The 15,978-nt window shown below is 40.5% G+C and overlaps 1 protein-coding gene across 2 annotated transcripts in view; it reads left to right on the top strand.

Annotated features, from left to right (window-relative positions):
* Positions 1–15,978, top strand: part of grik1a (glutamate receptor, ionotropic, kainate 1a) — a 30,841-nt gene that overhangs the window by 11,922 nt on the left and 2,941 nt on the right. For both annotated transcript variants that reach the window (XM_018691158.2, XM_018691157.2), the window contains exons 5-15: positions 682–735; positions 1,044–1,214; positions 1,611–1,754; positions 3,696–3,803; positions 7,595–7,711; positions 8,053–8,256; positions 8,755–8,978; positions 9,614–9,732; positions 11,391–11,608; positions 12,993–13,218; positions 15,671–15,921. In XM_018691158.2, coding sequence (XP_018546674.1) covers positions 682–735; positions 1,044–1,214; positions 1,611–1,754; positions 3,696–3,803; positions 7,595–7,711; positions 8,053–8,256; positions 8,755–8,978; positions 9,614–9,732; positions 11,391–11,608; positions 12,993–13,218; positions 15,671–15,921 — 1,836 coding nt within the window. The remainder of the gene's footprint in view (positions 1–681; positions 736–1,043; positions 1,215–1,610; positions 1,755–3,695; positions 3,804–7,594; positions 7,712–8,052; positions 8,257–8,754; positions 8,979–9,613; positions 9,733–11,390; positions 11,609–12,992; positions 13,219–15,670; positions 15,922–15,978) is intronic.

The raw sequence follows: 15,978 nt of genomic DNA on the forward strand, positions 1-15,978 counted from the left end.
TTTAACACGATGCCTTTTCATGTTATAGAAAATCTTATGAAACCTATTACCTTGTTTACAAAGGCTTTCATTATGATTTAAATGGCATCCATTAAAAGTTATAATAAAGAAAAGTTGGATTGCCTCTTAAGGATGAAATAGCACTTTCCCTCATCACTGTCAAAACTTTAAATGGTCAGTACATTGAGGATTGTTTCTGTTTGGGCAAAGCTACTTTAACTTGTATGGTAATGTACAGTAGCTCATTTAGGACATTAACAGACTTGTTGACATGCTAATTCAATTTCTTTTTGTCCTAATACTTCACAGGCTATTTATTGAACTATACCTCAGTTCTTCTTTATGTTGTTACTTTTCTTGAATTATTATTGTGGCAGTAAAAGGAAACAATTAGAAAGGATGAAACATCAGTAAAGCTTTTTCTTCAGCCACATTCATTCAGAAGTGAAGCAAAGTGAAATTCATCAGTAATTTTTGTTCTCATTTGTGCAGAATTTCATAAAATAACATAAACCAAATGTGTCAAAGTGTAACATATTGGATGCACCATGCAAAAGAGAAATGACTAGCTAAATTATTTTGTGATTGAAAATGTGACATTGTAGCTGTAGAACTCATATTTTAAACAAGCAATGTGTCCTGGAATTTTCTTTTATTGCTTTATTTCTCTTCATTTTGCAGCTTTCATCAATGGGAATGATGACAGAGTACTACCACTTTTTCTTCACAACCTTGGTGAGTCGGAGCAATGTACAGCTACAAGTTGTTGTACTGGAGATACAGGACAAAGAGTGTGCATACAACAATCAGCTCTTCCTTTGTGTGCTCATTTGGCCTTGAACTCTTTTTGTAAATTCCCTGCCAATGTTAAAAACGTTGGCGTGATTCATCAACACAGTAAAAGCCTAAGAACACAACAGGGTGAACTAGAGCTTAAATCTCCATCCTGCTTTCTCTGTTTCCATCACACGTGCATATAAACACAAACTCATCATCCACCTTTCCGTCCTGCTCCTCACCTCCCCCTCTCTCTCTCCTTGCAGGATTTGTTTGCGTTGGACTTGGAGCCATACCGCTACAGCGGGGTCAACATGACTGGCTTCAGACTGCTGAACATAGATGACCCGTGGGTAGCCTCTACCATGGACAAGTGGGCCATGGAAAGACTGCAGGGTCCCAAACAAGAGAGCGGCCTGATGGATGGAGTCATGACTGTGAGCCTCATACAATTATTTTATATTACAGAGCACTAACATAACAAACATCTGCTCTGTTGAGAGCCAGTAATGCACATTTGCATGCTGCATGCACATTTGCATACAATTGTAAACCACAAACATCTGCTAACCTTTGCCTTTGTGGGAGTTATATTTCAGCATGATAAAAATGTCAAAGCTGCGATCCTCAGTTATGTTTGTTCCATCATTGTTATCTATCCTATATCCTATTTATTTCTCTTTCTTTCATCATTTTCCTGTAGTAAACATTACAGTTTTATCTTCAAGACACACTCTCCCAGTTTCTTATATTAATTCAGCTGTTTACAACTGATCTTAATGCACATGGCTCCCAAAATCCCAACGTCATCGTCTCACTGCCCACCTATGCAGACAGACGCAGCCTTGATGTATGATGCGGTGTTCATGGTCGCCGTTGCGTCCCAGCGGGCCACTCAGATGACTGTCAGCTCCCTGCAGTGTCACCGCCACAAACCCTGGCGCTTCGGTCCACGCTTCATGAACCTCTTCAAAGAGGTCAGTGTCAGATGAGAGCTCCAATCACAACCGTGCTGCATCACCAGCGTGACTTAATTGACCCCCGTTGTTTTTTAACTTGACCGCCAATGTGTTTTTGAGTGTTTCACAGGCACTAGGTCATTCTAATTTCCTGTCTAATGCCGCTGTTGCAAACAAGAAATTCACCCAAACTGTATGTCAGATCGTTTCCATGTGATATGTTACTTTATGGGTCTCCCCTGACAGGCCGTGCTTGGCTGCTGAAAGTACACAACATGAAAATATACGGTGTTTAAGTACTTATGAGTTGAAAGCATGTGGCCTGGTCTGACTGTCAGACTGGATGCCTACAGACAGAAATGAGGCCTTTGATGCATGAGTGTTTTGATCTCTTAAGTCTTAAATCCAGCAGAGGACCGTTGCCTGCCATGGAGAGGAAACATTATCATTCAATCCCCTTGCACATATTCTCCTCCTCATACCCCCACCGTCCTCCTCCTCCTCTTCCTCCTCCTCCTCCTCCTCCTCCTCTCTCTCTCTCTCTTTCCTCTTCCTTTGCATCTCAGTGTCTCTCTCCTCTCTGGCTTTTCATTTTGTTTGCCACTGCCCATCCTTTGAAGCATCTGTCCTCCTGTGCCATTCATCACTAGATAAGAGCCTTTTTGATTGCGAGAACCAGTAATATATCTCACACAGCACTCAATTAAAAACCATTTCTGAGTGCAGAATATGAGGGCACAGCTTTCATTTCGACGACTGGAATTAAATCCCGGCCGCTATAACCTGCGTGTTCTCTCTTTCTTCAGGCTATTGTGGCTAACAATACTCTGGCATGTTTCTGTGGACAAAATGAACTGAATTTGATTTTGAATGCTTGGACATGTTTTTTGTTATTCAATATTCATGACAGAAAACACAGAAAAGAGGGTAATATCTAGGATTTTAACATCTTCAAATTGTTCATTTCTACAACTGCAAGAAGATGTTTAACTTTACTACAAGAAATGTTTCTTTACTAAGAAAATGATGCAGGAATTTCCTGTCATCAGGAACACTGCTTACTTCTAACTGCCCAGAATTGAGAGAGACAGAGCAAAGATCTATTATTTTCCTGCACGAGGAATCAAACTTGATATTCTTTGTGCTGTGTCTGTGACTGTATAATAGCCTCAATTTTAGCATTTTAACAAGTTCTACTTATTCAGGTTCTGGACTTTCTTGTTACAGAGGGGGAATCTAGTTTGCAGCAATGCATACATTTCAGCTCTTACTCAGCATGAATTAGGATAAGGAGGTGGCCTGGTGTAACATGGCACTACTCATGTTTTAAGTATATGCACAGGTACAGTACACCTCCCTCTCTCTGTCTCAGTATTTAGTCAAAGAAGAAATGAATCTGCTTTTTATTTACATGTGTGTGAGGTATAAAAAAATCAACCAAAAATACAATAGGAAGAATTATGCAGAAAAAGGGAAAATGTTGAACTAAGTCACTCTCTGTACGATATGAAATTACCTGGAGTTAACAGGTAGACACAGACACATCTAGAGAAGCTGTTGAGAAGGTGTGTAGCTGTGTGTATAAAACACTACAGCTTGTAAAATACACTGTATGTATAGATGTGGACCAAGTACAGATATGAAAATTGACTGACTACAGGGAGAAAATAGTAATGAATATTAGCCGTTTTGTTAATATACCAACTCAAATATATTATTTGAATATACCCACTGTAAAGACAGCATAAGCTTTTATGCATATTGAGATCTGTAGATGTCTCCCAGTCTTCACCTGATGTGAACCTGTGAGCTGTCTGTCAACACTGGCCTCTTCTCACTGCTTCGATCCCCTTCACTTCTCCTCCTGGGAGTCTTCTCCAAAGCTTCAATGAGGCTCCGCACATACATACAAGGAACTCAGGCGGCGCCTCTCTCTCCCTCTGCATCTCTTCTCTGTAGGCACAGTGGGACGGACTGACAGGGCACATTGTTCTTAATAAGACAGATGGCCTGAGGAGAGACTTTGATTTGGACATCATCAGCCTCAAAGAGGACGGCACTGCCAGGGTGAGCACAGAGGCCTGGAACAGCCAATTACACCACTCTCATGCTGCTTCCACGCTGTCTGATTTCTTTCCATTAATGGCCTGTATGTATGTGTGTGTTTGTGTGTATGAATGACAGAGGTACTATGTACATTTTGTTTCCTGTTATTCATCCACACATTAATTATTTGGTTTAGATTCCAGTCGTGAGCATTAATAACGCTGCAACAATTGATTATTTCTCTCCACACTGTCTGTGCATCATGTTGCCATCCTCGCATTTTCTAAAGGGTATTGTGGAGGGCGGAAGTCGCCTCACGAAAAGGTGGATCAAGGTTTGTGCCAGCGCCCTGTTTGGTCCTAGCATCTGTTGTTTGCCTCCCCCACCTCCCCCTTTTCTCTCTGTATGCCATGCACCTCCCTGCTCCTTGCCTTGTCAACCTTGTTTCTCTTCACTGACTTTGTGTACAGCGATGTCATGTACTGTATTTGACATTTCAGTTTTCCCCGTGTTTGGGTCCAGGCATGGCCCTGACACTTGTCAAAACTTTATCAACACTAGTAGGAAAAATAGCAAATTTCTTTTGTCTGAGTAGATGTAGCAATACTTCCATTAGAAGTTAGAAGTTAAGTCCTGCAATTTCACTTAATGTAATGTCATTCAGTTTTCACAGCTAGTGGCTGAAAGTAATAAGTGAATTTATCCTGCAGATCCTTTGCTTTTGCAGAGACTTCTCAGTCCTCTACTTATAATGTACTTTACTATTAGACTACCTTCATACTTTCATGGAAATGATAGAGTCTAGCAGCATTTAATTGCAGCCGAGAGGGATCCAGTTTGCGGCGGACACGACAGCTTAAGTTGGGCGTCAAGACTTGCTGTAAGGAGAGCAGACCTCCTCAGTTGGGCTTTGATTGACACATGGGCCAGTGCACAAGTTAAATGCTCACTCCAATGTGATTGTTTAAGATGTGAATCAGATCAAACCTGTTTTCATTAGATAATTCCTTCCTTTGTCACAATTATAGAGGAAATGTATACTATTACTAGCTCTGTGTTTAATTTTGAGTGTGACTCCTCTTAAATCACAAAATATACTGTAAACACCAAAGTGCCAATGATGAATAAAGGAACGAATGTTGAATTAATTCATCCTCTCAAACACATAGTTAACTATCGGAAGTTGGCAAAGTTCCTCTTCTCCGTCTGTCTCAGTTTTTCAGACAGACAGGTATGTAGGCGGGCAACAGCTGTCAAGGTACAGGAGCAGTGATTTATTCTGTAATTTTAATTCCATTCAGTACTTTTTAGCCCTCAGAAGCCTCCCCTTGGAGGAAATTCCACTATATGGTAAGCACATCACAAAAAACGCCTGACTTTATGGTCATGAAAAATGAATTATCAGCCCGTAGCATTCATGTTAGTTCTTGGGCGCTGGAGTGTTAAATACACTCTGAAGAGGATGATGGGACTAAACAAAGTGAAAGTCTCCTGGGAAATAAATTATTTTCTCTTAAAGTTGTTGACTTTCTGGAAATAACTTTTTTTTCCTCAGCTTTCTTGGCCTGGCTTAGTGTGTCTCCCGCTCTCTGGTAACGCTTCTCCAGTCTGATTTGGCTCTGGATGGAGATGAGCTTTAGGACTCATAGATAACATTTTACTCCCAGCGCATGAGAGAGAATTCCTGTCAGTTTTTATAGCACACTTTGTTGTTGCGAGCTGCTCTGGTACGCACGATAAATTTGCAAGGCTACACACAGTCGATCCATGACTTAGGGGTTTAAAAGATGATGACTATATGCTATGCAGTTGTTCTAGATTGTATTTTAACATTGATTTTATTGGATTGTTGACATTATTTTATTATTTTAACTTCAGACTAATCATGCAGTTGATATTTCATGGAGGATGATAATCCCAAAAATAATACAGTTCTACAGCATGCAACATGAGCTAGGTTACGTGAAACTGCGCAAACTGGGACCCTCCACACTTCCAAAAATATTGTTCTTACTCTGTCCATTTATCTTTGAGATTCAGGACAATACAATTAATTAAATCCAACCCCATCCACTGTGTTCCTCATCTGCAGTGTCCAGAGATAAGACAGATTTATGGACTCCTGCGCAGAGTGCAGAAGTGCCACAGTGGAGATATAGAGTGCTTTTAGCAAGGTTATAAGTGAGAACATTTTCTATCTGTCTGACTGGGTGAACCGAATAAGATAGAACGTAATGAGGAGTGAAAAGCATGTTATCTTCTCCAATAGGTAATCCCATGTAGGCCTTTTTCTGAAAAATAAATTGTGAAAAATAAGACTTTACCTCAGCTCAGTTTAATTTTAAAAAGTACTGATGCGTTCACCTGTACTCATCCTCTTATGCAGTGAAATGAATGAACGGGCCTGTGTTTCTGCCTAAAAATCCCCAAATTCATTACTTTTTATTCACAGGCCGAATAGCTAAAGGAGAAAAGCTCGTCTCAGTCATTCACTTTAGTTCTTATTAACAATGAGTCCTGATCATTTAATGCACTTAACTTTATTGCATCACTGTCATGAGCCCCCTCGACCTTTGCTCAGCTCTTAACCAGTGAGGGGATTTGAAAGGGTCAAAATCCAGCTGCCAGATGCCAGTCCTAATCTGCAAACTATCTGGATTATAGCGCCTCGTCCGACGAACTGGACGCTCTCATTCACATTTACTGTGACAGTCCGGAGGGCAAGTGCTATGTCAACCTCTACAACCCCCCCACATCCTGCCCTTCTTCATTCATGCTGTCCCTGCTGGTGTTATTTCTAACTCCTCACCATCGTATTCAAGTTGGGCTGAAACAGTTAAATTTATTATCAATTAAAATGGACTAAAATGATGAATTGATTATCATCAGAATGTTTTTTTCAACTTTATGTTCAAGAAAAATAACCACATATAAGTAATGTTTCTTTACTGTGTTTGATATATATGGATATTTTTCAGTTTTTTTTTTATTTTTTTATTTTTCAGTACACAGTATTCAAAATTGCCCTTCCTACTGTCAGTACAAAGTATTTCAGGTTCAAACAGAATGAAATATAAAGGGTAACAGATGTCCATGCCAATCAAGAGCAATAATTCATCATAAAGAAACAGTTGCCTTCACATTTATTATGAAAAACAGCTTTGTTTTTTTTTTCTGGCTGTACAATATGTGAGAGTCAGATAAATCACTGCACACAGCAGGAGTGATGTTGCTTTGCTCATGAATAGCTGTAAACTTTTACCTGACGCCTGCAATCAGCAACTCTCTTTTTTTTTAAAAAAAAAAAAAACAAAAAAAAAACAACCTCTTCATTTTCATATTCACTGTACATGAGATGAAGTTTTCAGGCACTTTGCCCAGAATCATCAGAGCAAGGCTCAGCAAAGGGAAATGCTGTAGAATAGTGAATGGAGCAGAAGGTTGAAAAGGTGCCAGGACTGTCAGGTCTTTTAACCTTTATACTTCTTTTTCATTTTTCTGTTCGACGAATCAGAAAATATGATTAATATGCAGTGTATTGGAAGAATTTTTAGTTTCTTCTTAAGACTTTGAGACTAAATCAGGCTTTGTATATCTGGTATCAAAAATAATCAAAAACAAAAACAATCATCACTCAATCTTCTATGAGTGTTAGAGATGATACAAATACAGATGTATTTAAACCTTAAATAATATGGCAGTTTTGTCTTCCATGGTGGCTCCAGTTGCGAGCATGAAATGTAACTTCCTGTAGCTCTGATCAAAGCAGAAAATGTGGTTCAATAAATCTGAAGCTGTGTTTGCCTTTCCAGATTGCTGTGTGGAACTCGTACAGGGGGATGAACCTGACTGAGAAGTCCAATCGAGACAAGAATAACAATGTGACAGACTCTCTGGCTAACCGGACTCTTATTGTTACCACGATATTGGTGAGGAAGAAGGAGGAAGGTTAAACAGAGGACAGCGTAGGAAGGAGGAGGGGGGTACATATGAGGACGTGTGGAGTGCAGATAGAGGGACAATAGAGGAAAAGACACTGGGAGGGGAAGTGGTGGGAAGGAGTGGGGCTTAGGTGAGGAAATGTTGAATAGTTTGGATAATTTGAATTTGTATTTTTTGTAATTATTCACACAGACAAATTCTGTGAAGTGAAGCATCTTCAAGATTAAAACTTTAAAACTTGTGCTCAGATAGCATAGTGAAGAAAATGATCAGAATAAGGAATATGTCTTGAAAGTGGTGAAAAACAGCCTTTTCTTTTGTTATACAGGAAAATCCATATGTGATGTATAAAAAGTCAGACAAGGAGCTGGTTGGGAACGATCGTTTCGAAGGCTACTGCCTGGACCTGTTGAAAGAGCTCTCCAACATTTTGGGTTTCACATATGAAGTCAGACTGGTGGCTGATGGGAAATACGGAGCCCAGAATGACAAGGGAGAGTGGAACGGGATGGTCCGAGAGCTGATCGACCATGTGAGTTTATACATTAAAAGTGTAGTGGAGTAAAAAAATAAATAAATACAATGGCTCCTTCTGAAATGTAGTGACATAGGAGTATAAAAGAAATATGCTCAAGCAGCTCTGACAGTGTCTTGATTTGGACAAAATGACTACTATTATTGTTATGTGCGACATGTAGAATCATATTGCTTCCTTTGACAATGTCAGTAGGAGGTGCACTATAATCAATGCTCTTATGATGTTTGGACCCGTTGCACCCTGCGGCTATAGGCTTTTAGTTATGAATCATGAATGAATTTTGCTCTTACATATATAACCGCTAAAATTCTTTCCTCCATCAATATCTTGCAGCTTTAATACTGTTCTGTATGATTCAGTTTTGTTTCAGCAGTTGAAAAGACTCCACAAAGTTAGTTTCGTACATGTTGTAGGGATTGGTAGTTTTGGTAGTTATCATGTGTAACCTTGAGCAGCACTTGTTCTACCTGTAGTATCTTCTGGTCTTTCCAGGTCGCAGACCTTGCAGTGGCTCCCCTAACCATCACTTATGTTAGAGAGAAAGTCATTGACTTCTCCAAGCCCTTCATGACCTTAGGCATCAGCATCCTGTACCGTAAACCAAACGGCACCAACCCGGGCGTGTTCTCCTTTCTTAATCCCCTGTCTCCGGACATCTGGATGTATGTGCTGCTGGCCTGCACAGGAGTTAGCTGTGTGCTCTTTGTGATTGCCAGGTAGGAGGATTGATTGGTGCTTGTGGTGACAAGATGATGTATGATGGGATAGAAAAATATAAGAGATGCTGAGGGTATACTGTAGGATATATATGATGGTGACTCTCCATAACCAGTGTCCACTTTGCCAGCTCTTTTGTTAATAATTTAAAGTGTTCCAGCTTTGATCATTTTAAAATGATACACAATTAGCCTGATGTATCAAGTTAACATGACTAGAATCACAACAAGACTGGAATAATTGGCTTGACCGCACTCCAGCAAATTTTTAATTTTGCGTAGTTATTCTAAAATAACCCAGAATGTGCTCCTAGCTGCCTGTCAGCTGCCAGATTGGCTTTCATTGTGGTTGTTAAGTAGTTGGGAGTAATTGCGGGCTCGCACTCCTCCCTCCCTCCCAGGTAGTGTGTGAAACCCCTGCCAATGGGTTGCACCTAGCAACACAGAAGTGAAATAGATTTTGTTGTGAGAATCAGAATGCAAATCAAGGTGAAGTGTTGATTTGAAGGCTGTGTTGAAGCGAACCAGTGAGCCCCCCCATTGCTCAAGATCAGCTCCAGTACATCCCTTATATATTAGAGTTTTCTTTCATCTCTTTTTCTCTCTGTTGTTGTCTCTGTCTTATTGTCTTGCAGGTTTACTCCATACGAGTGGTACAACCCACACCCATGCAACCCGTCCTCAACTCTAATACAAAACAATTTCACACTGCTCAACAGTTTCTGGTTTGGCGTTGGAGCTCTCATGCGGCAAGGTATTTAGCTCACAGTTAAAGCGATTATAATCAATGTTTTGATATTAACAATAGATCAAATGATTACCAGTATGTGAAAGGGGTTGCTAAAGTGCTCAAACAAAATACTAGTTTGTCCTTGTCCACTAGAACATTGCTAGAAGCATTTTCTGATCTAATCCCCCAGAGGGGACTCTCCCCGGAGACCTTTACAGACCTAAAAGGACGTACTGGACTTGAATTTGTCAAGTGGTCAGACACACAACTGAAAGAAAACAGTTATTGCAAGTTCAAAGGGATTACTGAAAGACAAAGGCTGCAAAAGCCACTGGGTTTTTCCTGTAGTGCTTTCCATTGAGCTCCCTGTACAGCAGTAAAGCCTGTACTGACAATGTAAACTCTGCTCTAAGCTGTTTAATTCATAACATCAATACTCGCCTCCCTATATTCTGTGACTCCCATGTGTTGTACCGCGTTAGAAGAATTATGTTGCACTTCATGCTGACTTCACCTCCCACAAGGCAGGAGCTTTGGGCAGCATAAGTCTGACATGCCCGATTGGACGGCCAATAAACCTACAGACAACACCAGTCTACAACAAAATGGCAATGCTGATGAAACGTTTGTGATTCTGCTGACAGCAAGCTACACTTGTCAACTTTTCAGTTCTTCAGAAATGTGTCAGTTTTGATACATGAGATAAATGAGAGACAAGCAAGTGAAGCTTTTATTAACAATGTAGGGTCCTCTATATTTTGGTTTGTTTCGGTTTCTGACCTGGAAACCAGGATCCTTCTAGGATTCTAGTAGGATTCCCATTTTACTTTCCACCATCTTCTTTCACTCAAGCTCAAACTTGTCATATTCTGTATATATGTGTTGTATGTGTGTGTAAGTTTTACGTTGGCCTTGAGCTTTCTGTGGGATGCTGTAACATGACAGTACATGACTGTTAAACCAACCTTCAAGAAACTGTATTTTACTCTGAATGCGTAGTTAAGCTTTTGTCCACTCAAACTGAAAAGGGTTTAAAAATAGGCACAAATGTCCTCAAACCTGGCACATTAAGTTGCATTAATCTTTTCTCATTTCCTCTTTTCTCTGCACAGAAAAGAAAGGATAAATTATGGTGCTCATTCTGCTGTTTCAGTTTTATGTCTCATTATATTTTTTTTTCATGTTCCCTCGTTTGCTTTATATTCACATTTCTTTTGTCTGTCATCTCTGGTTCCTCTAATTTGTACTTTTTTGTTTTATTATGTTTGCTTTTTGACACTGATATATTTCTTTTGCAACTTTGTGTTAGGTGCAGCGGAGGGAAATAAACACAGTTGCTCAATTTGTCATTTAGAGCTAAGGCGAAAATCCAATTGGAGCTCTGGTGTGAATCCAGCTATTAAGATAACCCCATTTGGACCGGTGTACTTGACTTTGCTTTGCAAGAACATAGATGTTTTTCATTGTTTTTGTTTTGTTTTGTTTTGAGAGCATCTACACATTGTATACACACAAACTGCACTTACTACCACTCTGCATCTACCGTACTGATGATAGCACATTCATCCTACATTATCAACATTTTTCTACCCTCTCCAACCCTAATCCTTAATCTCTCTTTTTCAGACCTTTACCTTTTAAGCTCCCTTTTAACCTCTTGTCCCCCATCTCTGTGCACGCAGGCTCGGAGCTGATGCCTAAGGCTCTGTCCACTCGTATAGTTGGGGGTATCTGGTGGTTCTTCACCTTAATCATCATCTCCTCCTACACGGCCAACTTGGCTGCATTCCTCACAGTGGAGCGAATGGATGCACCCATTGACTCGGCAGATGACCTGGCGAAGCAGACCAGGATTGAATATGGGGCGGTGAGGGATGGATCCACCATGACCTTCTTTAAGGTAAAATTGGTGTGGACTCCTGAACGTTCCTCCTAAATGTAAGTGTAACTTCATCTAAAGTAGCTTCTAACTTAACCAAAGTGCCTGTTTGCTTTTTTAAAAAAATTCATGTCTACTTGTAGAGCCTGTCAAATTATGTTGTACATATTGGTGAATTTAGCAAATGACAGCCTTCATTTATAATTTCCCATGTTAAACGCATAAAATGCTTAAATTTGATGTATTTAAAAAAAATCCTTATGATTTGAATATTCTGTCCTTCCATTAAAATGTTTGTTCTTGGTTTTACTAAAAACATACAAAAGGCAATCAGCCCTACAGCCATATATTTTGAGTCATCTTAAGCAAAAGAGCAAATAACTGTGATTTTTCCACTTAGTTTTTAACTTTGCCTATACTTGTAAACATCCTACCTCTAATTATATCATCTCAAGATCAGCTCGAGACGTGTTTTTAACAAGCTTTGAAGCAAAAATAGACCTGTGATTGCTCCTGATCAAGCCATACTGTGTTTTTGTATTTGAATATCTTACATAAATATTCTCAGGCTTCTTCGTACCAAATGAACTAATATTAATATCACCCATTGAACACAATAGTCTCAGTTGTTAGTCCCATTTGGTCATCTTTGGTCAGTTTATATTCTATCATTTCTGTCATATCTGTAGATGTGACTATGACTCAGTGACAGTTCCTTCACTTCCATAAAATTGGGGTCATAAGGGTTCCCTCAGCTGCTCTTGTGTCCTGTAAAAAAAATCTAAAGGCAGAGCCAGAGAAAAAGACTTGCGGTTACTTCACTGAAAAGTGCCATAGATGCATCAAGAGGTGAGTATATGATGGGAAGTGGAGAGGATGCCTGTTAAGACCACTTGTGCCTGTGTTTTGGGGGTGTCAGTGTTGACATATGTTAATGTGTTAGTTCAAATTATATAATGTATCAGTGTACTGATGTCCTCAGACGGGGCTGTCACTTCTTTTCCGCCGCCGGCTCCCCTTGCATCCTGGTGGCTCAGCGGGGGTGATCCATGCAGGGCTTTATCCTCCCAGATTGCAGCCAGTGATTACGGCTGCCTGGATAGGAAGAAGCAGGCTGTGTTGATGGCTTGAACAAATTGAATCAGCTGGAGGAGATTTAGCACACAGCTGTCCCATTTTCTCTGACTGAGCAAGGAGAAACACACACACACACACACACATACACCAAGACATGCTCAAAGACAGATAGAGTCCCACACATCCATCTGTTAAACTTACACGCGTTTATGAAAGTATTTGAAATATAGTAAAGTACATGTATGATGAGTATATACACAGCCATAAGCACAGAGTACAAATGTATAACACTTCTTACCAACTTTTGCTTGTTTGCTTCCTTTCACAGAAATCAAAGATCTCCACCTATGAGAAGATGTGGGCGTTTATGAGCAGCAGGAAGAACACTGCTTTGGTCAAGAACAACAAGGATGGCATCACCCGGGTCCTGACGACAGATTACGCCATGCTGATGGAGTCCACCAGCATCGAGTACATCAGCCAGAGAAACTGCAACCTCACCCAGATCGGAGGTCTTATAGACTCGAAAGGCTATGGGGTGGGAACACCCATTGGTAAGAAGAATGAGTCAGAGATTTAAACACTCATACATATACTTTTTTATTGTCTTGTTATTCCACATATATTGGAAATGTGACCAAAACTTTTTGCTGCGGACAGTTATTGACATTGTACTCTGACAGACACGTTTGTAGTCATCCTTGTGACTTCAACAGGGACCAACTGTTTTATGGTCCGATAAACTTTCTGGCATTCATTGCTTGTTCTCTGTGGCAGGCTGCACACATTTAGCTTCTAAGTTGGTTAAAAGAAGCCACAGACAAGAATACAGTGTACTGCACAAATCACATTCACACAAACTCTTCTGAGAATATTAAAATGTACTGAAGGTCCTTTGACAATGGTGTTACCAGAGTGGAATTTTAATAGAACCTCTGTAAATGGAGGCTTTGTACTGTAGATACAAACTTCAATTTATTTGGAATTTGCATTTTCATTCTTCAGGAGTTCAAGTACAGAGTTGCTATCCTGTGTCCTCAACGTGCAAATGCACTTCCATTTCAAATCTCTGCCAGCTGTTCAGTGCAGATGTCTATGTAAGGTTTCAGGCCAGTTTGGTGGATTGAGAACTTAAACTGGATGCGAGTCAACCTGCTGGATCATGTTTGCAGTTTACTTAAGGAGTACTTAACATCTTGTGTTTGCCTTTTATTTTTTCTCTTTTCCTCTCTAGATGTTTTTTATCTTTTATTTTCTCATAATTTATTTATCTAAAAAAATATTCTCCTCCTCAAATGCCTGACCCACTATAGAGCCAATTTTCTGGGGTAGTTTTGCTGAGCAAAACACACTCCACACCTGCATACATTGCACATTTCCATGCCTAGAAGCTTACAAGTCCAGGGTGTACATTTAAATGTGTGGGCACAACAATGGAAATAATTAGGACTGGGCCACCCCCGTCCAGTTAATTTCTGTAATTAGATGTCCATTTGCTGCCAATATCAAGAACATACTGTATATATACTCTGTAGCAATTAGTAAAGTCTTTTATCAACTCTATTATTGGGTAAGATATGTAATCTTAAAAGGTATTCGTCCTCGAGGAAATAAACAAAGGATTACTCATGCAATATACAGGAGGGGAAGGTGCAATAATTCCAAAGTGAACAGTGTGATTTCCACAGATTCATGCAAAGGATCAATGGTAACACTTGTCACCCCCCGCAGGATGAGGATAGCATGTGAGGGGTGTAGTTTGATACACCTCCACAAAAGACTCCAGCTCTGCTCACATCAGCAAACCAACCTTCCTGATGAGCCTGTTGATTCTAGCATTGACAGCTGCTCTCACTCTGCTATTACTGTTGAAAGTATTCTACAGTACGGAAAATAATGATGGCCATCACAGAATAGAAGAACATCTGCTGCGTAGTACTGAAGATGCATAATGAGCAGAGCCTCCTCAGAAAGTTAAGCTGGCTCTGGCTTCTCTTGTACAAGAGAGCTGAGCAGTGGTGTTGTGTGGTGCTTTTGTCAGCACAGGGACTCTGTATGGGTTCAGGTTTAGGTTAAACACATAAGAACTGAACGCAGCTGAGAGGCACACTACTTTAGCACCCTTAGGCTGATGCCCTCAGGGCCTGGGCTGACAACTGAGTCTATTCAGCTCTTTTCCCACCTGATAACAGGTGATCCTGGATGTTGTAGGCCCTAGAGTGTCACGACACCTGGGGCAAGGGCAGAAGAGGGCAGCGCCTGAGGGAATTACAGCGTGGATGTGCAGTCACCTAATCTCATGGTCTCATGGATGGTTCTCATCCCACTCCACACCTCCCTTGTGTTTTTCTGTTGTAGTTTCCTCTCCTTCTTCCTGTAGCAGTCCTTCCCCGAGCGGTCGTCAGATGTGTTTGTATCCGCTCATCTGCTCCCTACCCTCATTTCTGGAGGCTTCTTCTCATCCAGAGTCTTTGGTCCCAGTCAGTCACCTCAGGCTTAACTTTGCATCTCTAACCTACATTAGGTTATGGTGGAAAGCTTCTCCAAGTTGCAATGTCAATTTATACTCCAGATATAACAAAAGACTGACTTGTATATTATTAACAGGCAGTAGTGATGATGGAAATGTACTGTTAAAAAGAAGAGAGTACAAATTTATGTGCATATGAAAACTTGTTATTGGATTTGCATTTTAAACAGCAGTAAACATTACAAATGCAAATTAGAGTTTTTTATGCTCAGGATGCATGTAGATTCATGTTTCATGTCACCCACAGTTGATTATGTTATTGTAGCAAAGGCTTAAATTTAACAGTAAAAAGGCTCATGGTTCACTAAAACACTGTAAACAAAGTAAACAGAGTGGTGCCTCAGCAGGACTGCCATATCAAATTTTATTAATGGGACATTTAAAGGTATTTATCAATAAAAAATGACGAACAAGTAATAGGATGTAATTGCTCTGCCAGTGTGAAATGTCTTTCTATTTGCTTTGTCCCTCTCCAGGTTCTCCATACAGGGATAAAGTGACCATTGCCATCCTTCAGCTGCAGGAGGAAGGGAAGCTGCACATGATGAAGGAGAAGTGGTGGAGAGGCAATGGCTGCCCAGAGGAGGACAACAAGGAGGCCAACGCTCTGGGCGTGGAAAACATCGGCGGCATCTTCATCGTCCTGGCCGCTGGTCTGGTCCTCTCTGTGTTTGTGGCTATTGGGGAGTTCATTTACAAGGCCCGCAGGAACGCAGACATAGAGGAGGTGAGTTATGGGCGAGGACCTGCTGTTCTTTTGGCTGTGTGATGATAGTGAGTGGAT

The sequence above is a fragment of the Lates calcarifer genome, linkage group LG20 (assembly GCF_001640805.2).
Source record: "Lates calcarifer isolate ASB-BC8 linkage group LG20, TLL_Latcal_v3, whole genome shotgun sequence".
Taxonomy (NCBI): Eukaryota; Metazoa; Chordata; class Actinopteri; family Centropomidae; genus Lates; species Lates calcarifer.